Source organism: Bidens hawaiensis, unplaced genomic scaffold (assembly GCF_021521415.1).
Source record: "Bidens hawaiensis isolate Kalapana, Puna unplaced genomic scaffold, B.hawaiensis_p1.1 tig00029004_1, whole genome shotgun sequence".
Classification (NCBI taxonomy): domain Eukaryota; kingdom Viridiplantae; phylum Streptophyta; class Magnoliopsida; order Asterales; family Asteraceae; genus Bidens; species Bidens hawaiensis.
Genome location: NW_027494770.1, coordinates 6,524 through 22,252, shown reverse-complemented (window position 1 = coordinate 22,252; position 15,729 = coordinate 6,524). Strand labels below are relative to the sequence as shown.

The following is a 15,729-nucleotide window of genomic DNA, read 5'->3' as shown; positions in this document are numbered from 1 at the left end:
GAGAGAGCTTTGGGATGCTCTTGAAAATAGATTCGAGGGGAACGTGGGTATCCGTGCATCAAAGATCAAACTTTTAAAGACCCAATTCTCCGTTTTCAAATATTTGAAGAACGAATCACTGGATGATATTATCACCAGATACTATCATCTAATGACAGAGCTTAACAATTATTCGATTGCTTACCGAGAAGAAGAGATCGTTGAAAAGCTTCTCGATGCTCTCCCACCGAAGTGGGAAATGTACACCGTTCTTATGAGGGAAGACAGAGACTTTCCTAATTATTATTTGGAAACGGCAGTAAACAAGCTCAGAACTTATGAGCTTAATATGGTTCGAAAAGAAACACCAACAGATCAGATACAAGACCCTGGTATGTATGGTGCAAAAGTTAACTCAGGCTCAAGTTCGAGGCCTGAATCAGCTGCTTATTACTCAAAAGGGGAGTCAGGTTCTGACTCTTCTCATGAAGGAAACGTTTCTGTAAACTTGAACGGTGATGTCTGTTTCGTTGCTGGAGGATCAAGTACTTCAAAGCCTCAAGCATCCACAAGTGGTTTCTCTGCAAATGCCTCAAGCAATAATTATTCCAAGATGCCTATGAGTGTAAAATCTGCTGAAGAGCAGTTTGCAGTCTATGCATCATTTATTGCTTCCTATGAAAACTACATCCAGGGGAAGATTGTGGACCCTGCTGTTCTGGATGAGGATTATGACCAGATCGATGCTGATGATCTGGAGGAGATGGATTTGCAATGGCAAATGGCAATGATTGTGAGGCGTGTAAAACGGTTTATGAAGAAAACTGGGAGAAAGTTTGTTGGTGGTAGGCCCGGGTTCGACAAATCCAAGGTAAGGTGCTATAATTGTCAACAATACGGGCACTTTGCCAAAGAATGTAGAAATGAGAGGGTTGAACGAGGACAAGGTCGGCCTACACAACACTCTGGAGTTAACAGAGAGATTAATGCCATGTTGACCAGAGAAGCAGGTGAGTACAACTGGAACCTGCATTCAAATGAATCTGGTGAGCAAGCGAACATGGCTGAGGCTGAAGTTGAAGAATGTGAGAAGGTTGATGGAAATGAGAAAGCTACTGAAAAAGAAACCGCTTTCATGGCAGATGACAAGGATAATCGCTCCGAGGTAAGTAATAAGAATATTTGTACTAGTTGTGAGAATTTGTCTGAGCAACTTACAACAATAACTGATCAGTACGTCCGTTTAGATGCTGATTTTAAAACTATCAAAGAAGATCACCATTTTACGAAAGCAAGAGAAAACAGTTATAAAATTAAAATAAAAGCATGTGAAAAAGACATTCAAAGCTTAAAAACTAAACTTGCTGAGAAAATCGAAATAATTGATCTTAGTTATGAAGTTTTAGAAGAAAAAACTAAATTGATTGCTGATCGGGATAAACAGATTGCTGACCACCAGGTGAAGGTGGTGGAACTGAACCGCAAACTCGAGCAGTTCAGGAATTCCTCGGCCATCCTTGATCACCTCGTTAGTGATCAAGGTACCTCTGCAAAGAGGGGAGGAATCGGTTATCACGAGGTTCCACCACCCTTTAACCACAACTATACTTATAATCCGAGTGTTCAGAAATCTGTTGATTTCGAGGTTACTCAGACAACTCCCATCAAGGTTACAAATATAGAACCAAGTGTTAGCTGTGGCGAAACGAGTTCGCCTGTTTCAAATGTGAAAGTTTCTGTCTCGAGTCCAGTCTCATCAGAATCGGATAAGTTGTCTGAATCTGGTCAGAAAAAAGAGAAGGTAGGGTTACCCACCGGTGGAGATAAAAATAAAATTTCTAAAAAGAGTACTCCACTCAACCCGTACGTCCCACCTTATGTGAGACGAACGGCTGGTAACACTGCCTCTACATCCAAAACAACATTTGACAAGAAAATGGAGAGTCGATGTTGCTTTAGATGTAACAAATTAGGACATCTAGTTGCAGATTGTCCTCTGAAGCCGAGATTCAGAGGTGTCAAGCCAAATATAACTGAGGATAAGCGTCATTTTGATACTGCTAAAAATGAAAACTCTTCAAAATGCCAAAATGTAACTAATTCAAATTTTCATAAAAACAAACCTCAGTTTGCCAACCAAACCTCAAAATATAACACTTTCAATTCACATAGGTTTGGAAGGCATTACACTCAATCTGCAAGGAGATTTTCTAACAGGACTTACAGAAATTATCCTGATGCTAACTTGAGAAAGCCAGGGTACGGGACGTATCGATCCAAGACCAATTGGTCTTGGGTCCCAAGATTCTAACTCTTTGTTTTATTGTGCAGGAACAGTTGAACAGGGCTGCCAACAGTCTTTGGATTGTAGATAGCGGCTGTTCCCGGCACATGACGGGCAACAAACACTTGTTGCAAGATTTAAAACCTGTTCAGGGAGCAAGAGTTAGTTTTGCTGGTGAGAGCGGAGGAAGGATTACTGGTAGAGGAACAGTGTCAAATGGGAGAATGACACTGGAGAATGTGAATTTTGTGGAGGAGTTAAAGCACAATCTGCTGAATGTGTCGCAGATTTGTGATAAAGATTACACTGTCCATTTCACGAAGAATGAAGCGATAGTATTGAAGCCTGGTTTTCAGATACCAGACGAATGGATAGTAATGAAAGCTCCACGTGAAACGAATACATATGTGATGGACATGAGGTCTACTGAAATGGCCACCGGAGAATCTTGTTTAATGACAAAAGCAAGCGAATCAGAATCAGAATTATGGCACAGGAGAATGGGGCACATTCATCTTCGGAAGATGAACTTCATTGTCAAGAATGGGCTTGTGATGGGCGTTCCCTTAAAAAGTTTTAACTTTGAAGATAAATGTATAGCATGCAAGAAGGGAAAGCAACACAAGAAATCCCATCTCACCAAGAAGATTAATTCTATTGCCGGTACTCTAGAACTACTTCATATGGATCTCTTCGGTCCAGTGAATGTAAAAAGTCTAGGGGGTACTTCTTACTGCTTGGTGATCACTGATGACTACTCGCGATATTCGTGGGTATATTTTCTGAAATCGAAAGATGAAACGGCTCAAATGGTGAAGAATCTAATTACAAAAGTTGAGAACGTCATGAGTAAATCAGTTAAATACATCAGAAGTGACAATGGGACAGAGTTCAAGAACTTTGAAATGGAAATCTTCTGTCTTCAGAAAGGAATTGAACACCAATACAGCGCTCCGTATACTCCGCAACAGAATGGAGTGGCTGAAAGGAAGAACCGAACATTAATTGAAGGAGCCAGAACTATGCTGGCAGACTCGAAGCTTCCTGTGATGTTCTGGGCTGAAGCAGTTGCTACAGCCTGCTATGTTCTGAATAGGGTGTTAACCGTTAAGAGACTTGGAAAAACATGTTACGAGCTTATGCATGGAAGGAAGCCCAACTTGTGCGGTCATGAACCCTTCGGGTCTCCTTGTTCGATTTTGAAGACTAATTCGAAATTTGGTGAAGTAGCCGATGAAGGAATCTTAGTCGGTTATGTAGTTGGGACTCCCAACAGACGGGTCTTCAATACTTCGACTTGCAAGGTGGAGGTGGTTTGTAACACCGACATTACTAGTTACCAATCGCCAAAACCAAGCAATGGACCTGCTGAGCTTTTCGACTATGTTAAGCTTTTTAAGTCGTTTAACGTACCTGATTTGGAAATTTCTGAAGAAGACGAAAGAGCTGTGACGAAGATGATACTTGATGAGGAAGAGAATCTATTGCAACGACAGCTGATTGAGAAATCTCAACCTTCCACATCAAACACTATCGGTACCCCTGCGGCCTCAACTGAAGATGAATTTATTAATCCTTTTCACTCTCAGCCAGAAACAACCATAGATGAGATCTCTTCAAATTTGGAAGATAATTTGCATGTCGGATCTGTTCCGACCACGAGAATTCACAAAGATCACCCTTTGGAGAATGTTCTAGGGGATGTGTCCACCGGTGTACAAACCAGAAGAAGCTTGAATGAGCACACCTGTGTCTATACAAGCATTAAGGATACGGGTATACTGAACGAATGTTTGTACTCCTGCTTTATAAGCCATATTGAACCAAAGAATTATCAAATGGCTTTAAAGGACAGCTCGTGGGTCGAAGCCATGCAAGAAGAGTTGGCTCAGTTCGAGAAAATGGAAGGTTGGACTTTGGTTGAAAAACCAAAGAATGTGCATGCTGTAGGCACAAAATAGGTGTTCAAGTGTAAGAGAGATGATAAGGGGATTATCATTCGAAATAAGGCGAGGCTGGTTGTTAAAGGTTTTAATCAGCAAGAGGGTATTGATTACAATGAGGTGTTCGCTCCTGTCGCCCGGTTAGAAGCGATTAGATTGTTTTTGGCATTTGTTTCTTTTAAAAAGATGAAGGTATTTCAGTTGGACGTGAAGAGCGCGTTCCTAAACGGGAAAGTTGATGAGGTTGTGTATGTTGAGCAACCTCCGGGTTTTCCTGACCCAGACTTTCCTGATCACGTATACAAGTTGAGCAAGGCGCTGTATGGATTACATCAGGCACCTCATGCCTGGTATTCAACGTTATCAGACTACTTGCTGGAAAATGGTTTTGAAAGAGGTTTGATCGACAGTACGTTGTTTGTGAAGAGAGAAGGAAGCGACTTCCTACTAGTTCAAGTCTACGTGGATGACATCATATTTGCTGCATCAAGAGTATCCATGTGTCAGGATTTTGAGGCTGTCATGAAGAAGAGGTTCGAGATGAGTGCTATGGGTGAACTAACTTTCTTTCTAGGATTGCAGGTTGATCAGAAGAAGGACGGGATGTTCATTCATCAGACGAAGTACGTTCATGATGTGCTCAAGAGATTCAAGATGGAGGACAGTTCTCCATATGACACTCCAATCTGCGTCAATCACAAATTGGGCGCTGAATCAGATGGTGACGCAGATGTGGACCCAACTCTGTATCGGGCGATAATAGGTTCATTAATGTATTTAACTGCTTCTAGGCCTGATATAATGTTTGCTGTTTGTCTTTGTGCTCGTTTTCAGGCAAACCCAAAGGAATCTCACATGAAAGGTGTGAAGAGGATTTTGCGGTATCTCAAAGGCAAGCCGAAGCTAGGGTTGTGGTACCCAAAGGGAGGAGACGTTGAACTGGTGGCATATACAGATTCTGATTATGGAGGATGCAATCAGAGTCGGAAGTCGACAACAGGAGGCTGTCAGTTTCTTGGAGGAAGATTAGTTTCCTGGCAGTGCAAGAAACATACATCAGTTGCAATTTCAACATGCGAAGCTGAATACATGGCAGCATCCAACTGCTGCTCTCAGGTTTTGTGGATTCAGCAACAATTACGCGACTATGGTCTGAATTTCTTACTCACTCCTATTTTAATTGATAACACTGCCGCTATCTCAGTAATTAACAATCCCGTGAAGCACAGTAAAACTAAGCATATTGACATTCGTCATCACTTCATACGGGATTGTGCTGAGAAGAAACTGATCAAGATCGAAAAGGTTGATACACTGGAAAATTTTGCTGATTTGTTTACAAAAGCGTTTGATAAATCCAGATTTCAAAACCTAATTGAGCTGAACGGGATGATCAATCCCGAGTAACCATGTCTTTGTGTTTATTTAAAAAATAATAAAAAAAAATGTCATTATTGCTTAAAATTAGTCGGTTACCTCAGTTTGATGGACATATCCTCGGATATGTTTTGGTCCTCGTTTCGACTTAGAGAATGAGGATCGCCATTAACCAGAAGACTGAAAGTGATCGGGGCAGTTATGACGTGTGTTCTTTCAGTTGCTGAAAATTAGTCGGTCATTCTTAGTAAGAAGGACACATACTTGTATGTGGTCGGTCCAGTTGATCCATTGGATCTTCAGGATTGCCGTTTACCTGAAGACTTTGACGTGATCGGGGCGATTGAAATCAAAAAATTTTATAGGGAAATGAAATTACTTTTCAAGTCTAATACTTCGTAAGAAGTTCTTTGCTGTGTTTAACAGAAAATTGATCCAACCTTGGAAAATGATATATATACTGATTGTGTGTGCTTAACTAGTGAAGTTATTAAGCTTAAAAGGCATTAGCACAGTCATTGTATGTCAAGGTAAATTTTTTAATGGTGTGTAAAAGTCTATGTGATACTACTTAAATGTACTTGATTTTACGTGGAAACTACTTAAGAGTTTTCCATGTGTCCGTATATATCTTTCCGAATGATAGGCAGAAAAGCGACTACCCAGTCATACACGAGCCCGTATGTGTTCTGATTCCCGTGAAGAAAGCATTTCAAGACACTGCAGTGATCCAGATTCGGTCTTGCAGTGGTTTAGTACTCCAAAGTCTATAAGTATGTGTGGTTAAGAAAAAAAAAAAATATATATATATATATATTAGAATTCGTACTTATGAGATACTGTTACATTCAAGATTTCAAGATTTCAAGACTTCCCTATCATTGAGTAAGAGTGAAGAACGGGAAACAGATAAAGAATACTTACAAGCTAATCAGACACTATGGGTCGAAGTCAACTCGGGGTGACTTGGGGAAAGCTAAACACGCCTCGTGGATAGATAGGAGACATCGAAATTTCTGAGTTATTTTCCATTTAAATATTGAGTCTTAATCTAACTCGTATCACAGAAACTATGAAAACCGCTTTAAGTTTTACCTGCCTACAAGCTGTCACTATATGTCATAATACAGCTAAACACGGATCCAAGTGATAGTCACGTAGTTAGTATGATTCCTGTTAGGATCTTTTCTAAAACGTAGTGGTCCCTGACTAGACTGAAATTTGATCCCTTATTTCGTTAAATTTTTATAAGTTTTTCTATTTTTGTAGTTGTATTATTATATAGCTGGTTACTCGAACGTGATCATATTTGTTTAACTCTTTTTGGAAGTTTCTATTGTTAATTGCAAAATTCTTCAAACGTAAAGGTTTGATTTTGAAATTACGGGCGAAGTTGTTGAATTAGGCGAACTTATGCTTAACTTCGCCTAGGCGAAGTTAAGCGTAACTTCGCCTGAACAAACTCCGCCCTATAAAAGGATTTTTAAACAGTAAATTCATTATTTCAACTGTTTCAGCGAACTTTTCCGATTATTCCGGCGAACTTAAGTTTTATCCGGCGATCTTGTTTCCTTTCCGATTTCGATCTTTGATTCCAGTTTCTATTATTCAGTGAGGGTATGTGTTGTCGATATCCTTCATAAACATACTCGTTCTTTATAGTTTTTACCCGGTTCGAGACCTCGGGTCGTCGGACCTTCAAAACCAAGTTTTTCAAAGCTGGTGTTACGTGTTCATGGACGAGCTTTTCGTCTTAATACCATTATTGTGTGTTGTTCTTCACTCCTGGATGTTCAAATCGTTGCGAAATCATCGGGTCTAGAGACTTTGAATCTGAACAGTCGCCGTTTCAGATTCAGGCGAAGTTAGGGTTTAGGCGAAGTTATCCACAACTTCGCCTGTGGCTTAATTTCGCCTAAGGCGAAGTTATTCTCAACTTCGCCTTGAACTCAATTTCGCCTGAGGCGATGTTGTGATAAGGCGAAGTTATCATCAACTTCGCCTATACCAATTTACTTAACAGTTTTTAGACGAACTTACAGATGAAGCGAAGTTGTTCCCAACTTCGCCTCACCTTTAAGTTCGCCTGTAAAGGTTTAATCACAACTTCGCTCGTGGTACAAAGCGAACTTGTGAGTTGCTTAACCGTTCTCTAACTTGTTTTGTTTTGTGCAGATATGGCTGGTGTTGGCGGTGCTGGTGGTGATGACGGTGATGATCAACGACAGTTCTTTCCGGCCCATAACCAGTACATCACGTTAGATCCAGACGCAAGAGGTGTGGAAGACTACAGGGAGATAATCACGTTTCTCCAGCGCTCAAGGATCTTTCATGCGATCACAAATACCCTGCCCATTTCACTGCCTAACATAGAAGACTTTTGGCAGACGGTTTATTATGATTGCAGGCCTGAGCCCCCGGTGCTGCGAGCAACCGTCAATGGTCATGATGTGCAGTTTTCCTCGGAAGATATACGGTTGGCTCTGCAGTTTGGTGAAGAAACAAGGGATGACCCAACGGAGTTCGTAGCTCCTTTTCGTGATGGGGCGTACCTGAGGATGGGTTATTCAGGTCCGTTGGGGGACACACAGAGGAGGAAAGGGTTTTTACTAGATCAGTGGCGCTTCCTAATGCATGTCTTGATCGTATGCATGTCTGGGAGGAAGGCAGGAACTGATGGGATGGGTGCGACGATGCAGTCTGCCATGATTGCCCTGACTTACAACCGACGATATTCATTTAGTCAGCTGATATTTTACGAGATTGATCGTCAGAGGAGGGCTGTGGCGCGCGAGCGATTTATTATGTATCCTCGGTTCTTACAGATGATCCTCAATCATGTCGCTCCGTCGCTACCGCAGAGACGCCCTATAAGATACGTCGAATGTGTGACGAAACGTATCTTCGCTCAGTGTCGGACTTCGAGCACACGTAGCAAGCCTGAGCTGCGTCCCAGGCATACTCCACTGTTCGGGTATCTTATCAACCCGGGGTATGTTCCTGCAGGAGGGGACGAGTTCAGAGACCCACAGCCACATCAGGCGGCAGCACCCCATGCTGTACTAGCTGCGCCTGTTGTATCTACTGTTGCCTCTGCTGCTGTGCCAGCTGCTGCATCTCCTGCTGTGCCTACTGATGAAGATGTCGATCTTGATGCTGCTTTTAGCGGCCATGGATTGTTTGATATGGATGTCTCAGGTTCTCAGGTCATGGAGGTTACTAGAGCAGTTACATCGGTAGCTGACTCCGATCTTGACGAAACATTTGCTGAAGCGAGACGACTAATGGTGTCTCGGGAGAGAACGACTGGAAAGAGGCCGAGAACTGTTGACGATGATGATGAGGAAGTTGATGAAGAAGAAGCAGTTCAACTAGTGCTCAGGCGTTCAAGAAGAGAACGGACAGGTATGGGTTCGGGAGCTGGAGAATCTTCAAGGCTGGTACGTTTTGCTCCACCTGCCTTGTCTGGTATGTCTCTTATTCCTTCTACAGCACAGGTTACTGCCGTCGAGACGTCGGCTCCAGCAGTTGTGTCTCTACCACCCCAATCGCTTACTCCACCGGTGGTAGTTGCACGATTTGTTGAGTCCACAGTTACTACTACTGCAGGGTTACCAAGTGTACCACCTGCGGTCACTTCTGCTGCTGATGTCCCGCCGACTCCAACGCCTACTTCAGACTCCGAAAGGATTGCTTCGCTAGAGCGGATTGTAGCTGAACAGTCAAATACCATACAAAGCCTAGTGGAATCCAATCGCCTGCAAGCATCCCTCCTGGTTGAACACGGGAAAGTAATAGATGCCTTCAAGGCATTCTTGGCATCTCAGGGGGAGAAGACTTGTAGGGGAGATGAGTTGAGGACAAAACGGAGAGAAGATCAAGACGATGATCCCAATGCACCGGAAGGTGCAGGTGGTGAGCTGCCAAGAACCTCTCAGGCTCTTGGGGCTTCCACAGCTGAGGGGGAGTCTACAAGCGCAGCCGGTGACGACGTGGTAGATGTTGATGATGATGCTGATGTTGAAGATGTGATCGACGCGTTAAAAGAGCTGGATGAGGATGATGATGAGTTTATGATTGAAGAAGATGTGCTGCCGGTTGATGAGATCGAGAGGATCGGAGAGCAAATTACTATTGAAAACGTGATAGAGGAAGGGGAGATTGTAGATGACTCCGTGGAACACGAGATTCCGGAGGTTGAGAGACCAGAGTTGGGTGATGAGAGCGTGGTGGAAGATACTGAATGGGAGGAACAACCGAATTGGAAGGAGGGTTGTGCTCACTGGTTCATAAAGACGAAGAAGCCGGCGATCCCTAAAATGTTCAAAAAGAGTTACAATATTAAGGGATACGCAGAAGCAAAGAAAGGTATTATCTGCTGGATATATGATGAGCAGCTGCAGCTCTTTGTGATCAAAAGATACGATGGAATTCAGTACTTCAGGAGAACGTTGAGATCTTTAAACACACTGCCTGAATGTGAGGTAAAAGATTTAGCCAGATTGGGATTGATAAACCGAAGTGAAGACAACATGGCTAGAATCATCGGGAAGATCGTGTGGAAGGAGTGTATTAAGGAGAAGAAGTTTGAGCTGATGAGACCACAAAAGGGGAAACTTGTCGAAGACAAGGATAGAGGTCTGAGAGCTGATGGAAAACCTTGGATGGTTATGAAATATAAACCGATCCGGTGCCTTAAAGAAGTACCGATGAAGCTCATGCCCAAGGACGTGCTCAAAGACCTAAAATGGTGGTTTGTGGACTGTGAGACAGCGGAGGCGGTAATGGAAGATGAGGATGAACAAGAAGTGCTTAGGGTTTACGACCCGATGCATCTTGTTAATCTATCGCAGGCTGATCTGAAGGTGCTCAACGAGAAGAAGATCTTCTACATTCCTGCTTGGAAGGATCAAGCTAGGAAATATCAACGGGTGGTGTCGGTGTGTGTTAGAGAGGGAGCGCACGCGTAGAGATGCAAGATTACAAGACTCAAGATTTGAAGATCAAGATATGAAGCTACTGCCAAGGGGGAGTCTGTTGGTACATGTGTGTCAGTAGTTCATAGTCTACCATTTGTAATCGAGTCTGTAATGTAATTATGTTTATGATTATGTTTATGTTTTTGTATGTGCGAAGTTGTCAACAAGTTCGCTTAGGCGAACTTGTCAAACAAGCGAAGTTGTCAACAAGTTCGCTCAGGCGAACTTGTTGAACAAGCGAAGTTATGGACAACTTCGCCTGAGGCGAAGTTGTCGTGCTTATTTAAACTGTTCAGCCGTAACAGTTTAGGGTTAATCAGTTGAGCGTTTTGAGAGCGAGTTTCAGTGTGAGATCATTTTCACGTGTATTAGAGTCTGTAATAGTGACCTCGTGTCACGTGTTCGGTTATCAATATAACTTGTTTCGGTTATTGCTCGTGTGTTTGATTTATACATATTCTGCACTCGTATCTACCTACGCAGGGATTCCGCACCTGCGCAGATAGCGACATCCCGTGTACGATCCGTCCAGGAACCTTCAGTATGGTTGCAAATACAAACTTTCTTTGACGCACTATCCAGTCAAAACAAATAGGCCATCGACCAAATCGCCGGAGGAGACTTGGGATCCAAATCACCTAACGAAGCATTTGAAGTCCTGGAGAAAGCAACAAAAAGAGTTTCGCTTTCAACCCACCAAGATCTACACCTACCCATAAAGGAATACACCACGTTGATTCTAACACTCTTGTCACCGCACAGCTTGAAGCCTTTTCTAAAAAATTCGAACAACTTCAAGCCGAGCTATCAAAAACCAGACTCACTTGTGATACTTGTGGAGGAAGTCATAAGACAAGTGACTGTAAACAAGTCATCATGGCTATGGAAGAAGTCGATTTCATCGCTCGACAGAACAACGCTTTCAGCAATAACTACAATCCAGGATGGAGAAACCACCCGAATTTCAGCTGGAAAGACGGAGGTAACACTCAACCCTTACCCAGATTCGAGAAAAGACCGATGAATCAATCCTTCCAACCAAAACCCCAGTTTCAAGATCAAAGTTCCAATAGCCATCAAAACCCAAGCTACTCAAAAATTGAAGAAATGTTGATTCAAATCATGACCAAAACAAATGAAGCAGGGAAGAAGTCCGACTCAAGAGCTGTTGATATCAGCGGAGTATTATTAAAACATGATGCCGACTTATAAAGTCAACAAGCCTCTTTACAGAATCTAGAAACTCAAATCGGACAAATTGCCCGACAATTGTCCAAAAGACCATCCGGTACTCTTTCAAGCAACACAATCATCAACTAGAATGCAACAGCTAACGCTGTTACGCTCAGAAGCAGTACAACCACTGTTGCCTCCCCAACTACTGAACTAGTTACGGAAAAGGAATCCACCGATAAAAGGCAGGAAAGACTGATCCCAACGGGCACCGTACAACCCAAGGAGCCAGTCCGAACTTATATTCAACCTATTACGTACCCAGGAAGACTGAAGCTGGAACGATTGGTAGCACAGTACGGGAAGTTTTAGAACTCTTCAAACAACTCCATATCAGCATCCCTTTTATCGAAGCCATCGCTCAAATGCCAAAATATGCCAAGTTTCTCAAAGAAGTACTAACAAACAAGAGGAAGCTAGAGGATCTCTCGCATGTCACCCTGAGTGAAGGATGTTCAGCAGTCCTCTAAAGCAAGCTGCCAACAAAAATGACCGATCCAGGGAGCTTTACTATCCCTTGTCTCATAGGAAATTTTTCTGTTAGCAATTCCCTGGCTGACCTAGGAGCTAGTATTAATTTAATGCCTTATGCGGTCTTTGCAAAACTAGGGATACGAGAACCAAAACCACCCGCATGAGCATTCAATTAGCTGACCGATCTGTTAAATATCCTCGGGGCATTGTTGAAAACATGCTTGTCAAAATTGACAAATTTGTTTTCCCAGTAGATTTTGTAATTCTAGACATGGAGAAGACAAAAGTGTACCTCTGATTTTAGGAAGACCCTTCTTAGCCACTGCAAAGGCTATTATTGACGTTTGCACCGGCAAACTCACTCTCAGGGTCAATGATGAGGCAATCACTTTTGACATAGGAAAATCTATGCAATATCCGCAACATCACGATGACACATTATATTGTGTCGACATCATAGATTCCATCGTGAGTTGCTATATGCGAGATTCCTCCATCACTAACCCACTAGAAACACAAGTCTTAGAAAAAACCTTCACCATACCCATTTAAGAAAACGAAAATCTCAATGATGACTATCAGGAAGCATCAGAAGTAGTATGTGAAATCACCGAATGTAATGAAAAATCGAAGAACCACCAGCCTTATAGTTAAAAGAACTTCCAAGCCATCTCGAATACGCCTTTCTAGAAAAAGACTCTCAGCTTCTAGTAATTATTTCATCTCACCTTTCTAAAAAAGAGAAATAAGAACTTCTTCAGGTTCTTAAAAACCATAAGAAGGCCATCGCATGGAAGATCATGGATATCAAGGGCATCAGCCCTTTGTTTTGTACTCACAAAATTCTCATGGAAGAAGAATACAAACCCGTGGTCGAACATCAAAGACGTCTCAATCCCAAAATTCAAGATGTGGCGAAGAAAGAAGTAATCAAACTCCTTGATGCCGAATTAATCTACCCAATCTCAGATTCACTTTGGGTTAGTCCCGTTCAAGTAGTACCCAAGAAGGGAGGAATGACGGTCGTAATGAACGAAAATGATGAGCTAATACCAATGAGAACCATCATAGGCTGGCGAGTTTGCATTGACTACCGGAAGCTTAATGACGCCACAAGAAAAGATCATTTTCCACTTCCTTTCCAAATTCCAATCGCTCTTGAAGATAAGGAGAAAACCACTTATACATGTCCCTACGGAACCTTCGCCTACCGAAGAATGCCTTTTGGACTATGTAATGCTCCATCCTCCTTCCAGTGATGCATGGTGGCCATCTTTCACGAAATGATCGAACACTCTATGGAAGTATTCATGGACGACTTCTCAGTCTTTGGAGACTCCTTCGATCATTGTCTGAAAAACCTAGACAAAATGTTAGTTAGGTGTGAAGAAGTAAACTTAGGGGGTGTTTGGTACAGAGAATGGAATTGTAGAGAAATGGAATAGAGAAATGGAATTGCAGAGAAAGGGAATTGGTCTGGAGAATGAGAATTGACTGTTCTGTTTGGTAGTACAGAGATTTCAGTAGAGAAATATAGCTGAGAATCATTTCTCTTGTTTGGTACATAGAAAATAAACAGAGAATTATATCAACTTTATCATTAGCACAAGTATTTTATTCATAACAAATATTTATTAAAAAATAAAAAAACATATAAAACGATGCATAAATTCCAACCAAAATATGCATTGATCAAACCAATTCACATACAAAACATAATTTTTAAGCAAAAAACATCAACCATAGTTAAAACCAATTCACACACAAAACATACTTCAACCATACACAACTATCCCATTGAACCATCGGTATACAACTCGACCATCTCAATTTTCTCTTCTATTGTCAACGCAAGAAAAGAACGTCCTAGATCCACATCTTTACCAATCAAATGAGCTGCTTTGAACCGTTTTTTCGTAGTGATACCTGGTAATGCTTTCAACTCATCACTAACCTTTTCATAGATTTCACGAGCCTCCATACCTTCTTTGCTAAGTTGTTCACCCACCATCTCCCCAAATCGAAGCAAAACTTCCTTGATATCTTTGCAAGACTCTCGATATATCTCATCTGCATCCGTGCTTCTACCTCTTTTGCGCTTGCTTGTTACACTTCCTGTTTGTCCTTCAGATCTATCAACATTTGGAACAGATTCATCAACAAAATCAAAGTCTTCAATATCAACAGGTGAGCTTTTTTGCGTCTCTTGAACAACATCTTCTTCTCCAAGGTCAACTGCTTTACTACCAGTAGCTCTATCCTTACCGAATATGGTACACAATTTGTCATAGAAAAGAAATGACTTGTCACGAAAATTCACAGCACCTTTGTGAGACTACAAGACAATTACAAATAAATTAGACTAAAATTTTAAAATCTAAAAAATATATTTTTTAGAATATACCTTCACGTATTCATTCCAAACACTATCATCGGCAATAATACAACATTTTTGTTCATCCCAACCAAACCCACTTGTATGCACCATATCATATACAATGCTAAAGTGTGTCTTCCATGTCTTCATCCTAGACTTTATATGTGGTTCTGCTTTGAGGTCAGAGTTAGGAAGACTTACATCTAGCAATTGTTGAACACCATTTAAATAATCTGGTTTAAATCCATTGTCAGCACCAGCATACTTTCCGGATGCATGTATCTCCATTAATGCATCAATTAGCTTTGCATCTTCATCATTTGTCCAGGTATGCTTGCTCCGAGTAACTCCTCTCACTATATTTGAATCTGCCATATCTACGTACAAATGCATAATTATACAATTAAAAATCATAATTCATGTAACTACAAATACAAATATAACAAGAAACATTAATAAGAAACAAATAAAGTGCATAAATAAACATTAATAAGAAACATCCTTGGTTCTACAAATAAAAAATACATAATTGTCAAACATAATTAAGAAACATTGTTGGCACGCTGCGCACGCATCGCAGTCCAACTATTAAACATTTCATTAGCAAGAAGGTCTCTACGATCAGTCCATTCTTGTGAGGGCTCGATCATAGAAATAACATTGTCATGGTCATTTGCAGGTTGTGTGTGATTTACTGGGATTTCGTTATCAGGAGGGTCTTCACTCATTGTTGTTCGTATGAAATTGTGCAATAAACAACAAGCAATGATGATACGTGGTATGGACTCTATGGGATGATATGAGTTATCACGCAAAATAGCCCATCTATCTTTAATCATTACGAAACATCTTTCTATAACATTCCTGGCCGATGAATGTCTCATATTAAAGAACTCCTTAGCATTCGTAGGAGGACGAGACCAATCGTTAAGATGATAACGTTGACCTCGATATGGAGTTAAAAATCCTTCACCATTTGTATAACCGGCATCACAAAGGTAGTATGTTCCTACAATTAACCATAAACTCTATGTTAATTATCATACTTAAATCTATGTATATTCTTTGAAAATTGTCTATCAC

The 15,729-nt window shown here is 41.4% G+C and overlaps 1 protein-coding gene across 1 annotated transcript; it reads right to left on the bottom strand.

Moving 5' to 3' along the window:
- Positions 1-14,039: 14,039 nt before the first annotated feature.
- On the bottom strand, positions 14,040-15,021 carry LOC143578041 (uncharacterized). The gene is made up of 2 exons (XM_077061720.1): positions 14,674-15,021; positions 14,040-14,604 (listed from the first exon to the last, which is right to left on the bottom strand). Exons 1-2 carry the CDS (start codon positions 15,019-15,021, stop codon positions 14,059-14,061), a joined length of 894 nt encoding a protein of 297 aa, XP_076917835.1. The 3' UTR covers positions 14,040-14,058.
- Between the last annotated feature and the right edge of the window lie 708 nt (positions 15,022-15,729).

Excerpts from the sequence above, each read along its gene's own strand:
- LOC143578041 (XM_077061720.1), bottom strand. The coding sequence starts at position 15,021 with ATGGCAGATTCAAATATAGTGAGAGGAGTTACTCGGAGCAAGCATACC. Across the intron at positions 14,605-14,673 it reads TTTGGAATGAATACGTGAAG|TCTCACAAAGGTGCTGTGAA; the intron begins GTATATTCTAAA and ends ATTGTCTTGTAG.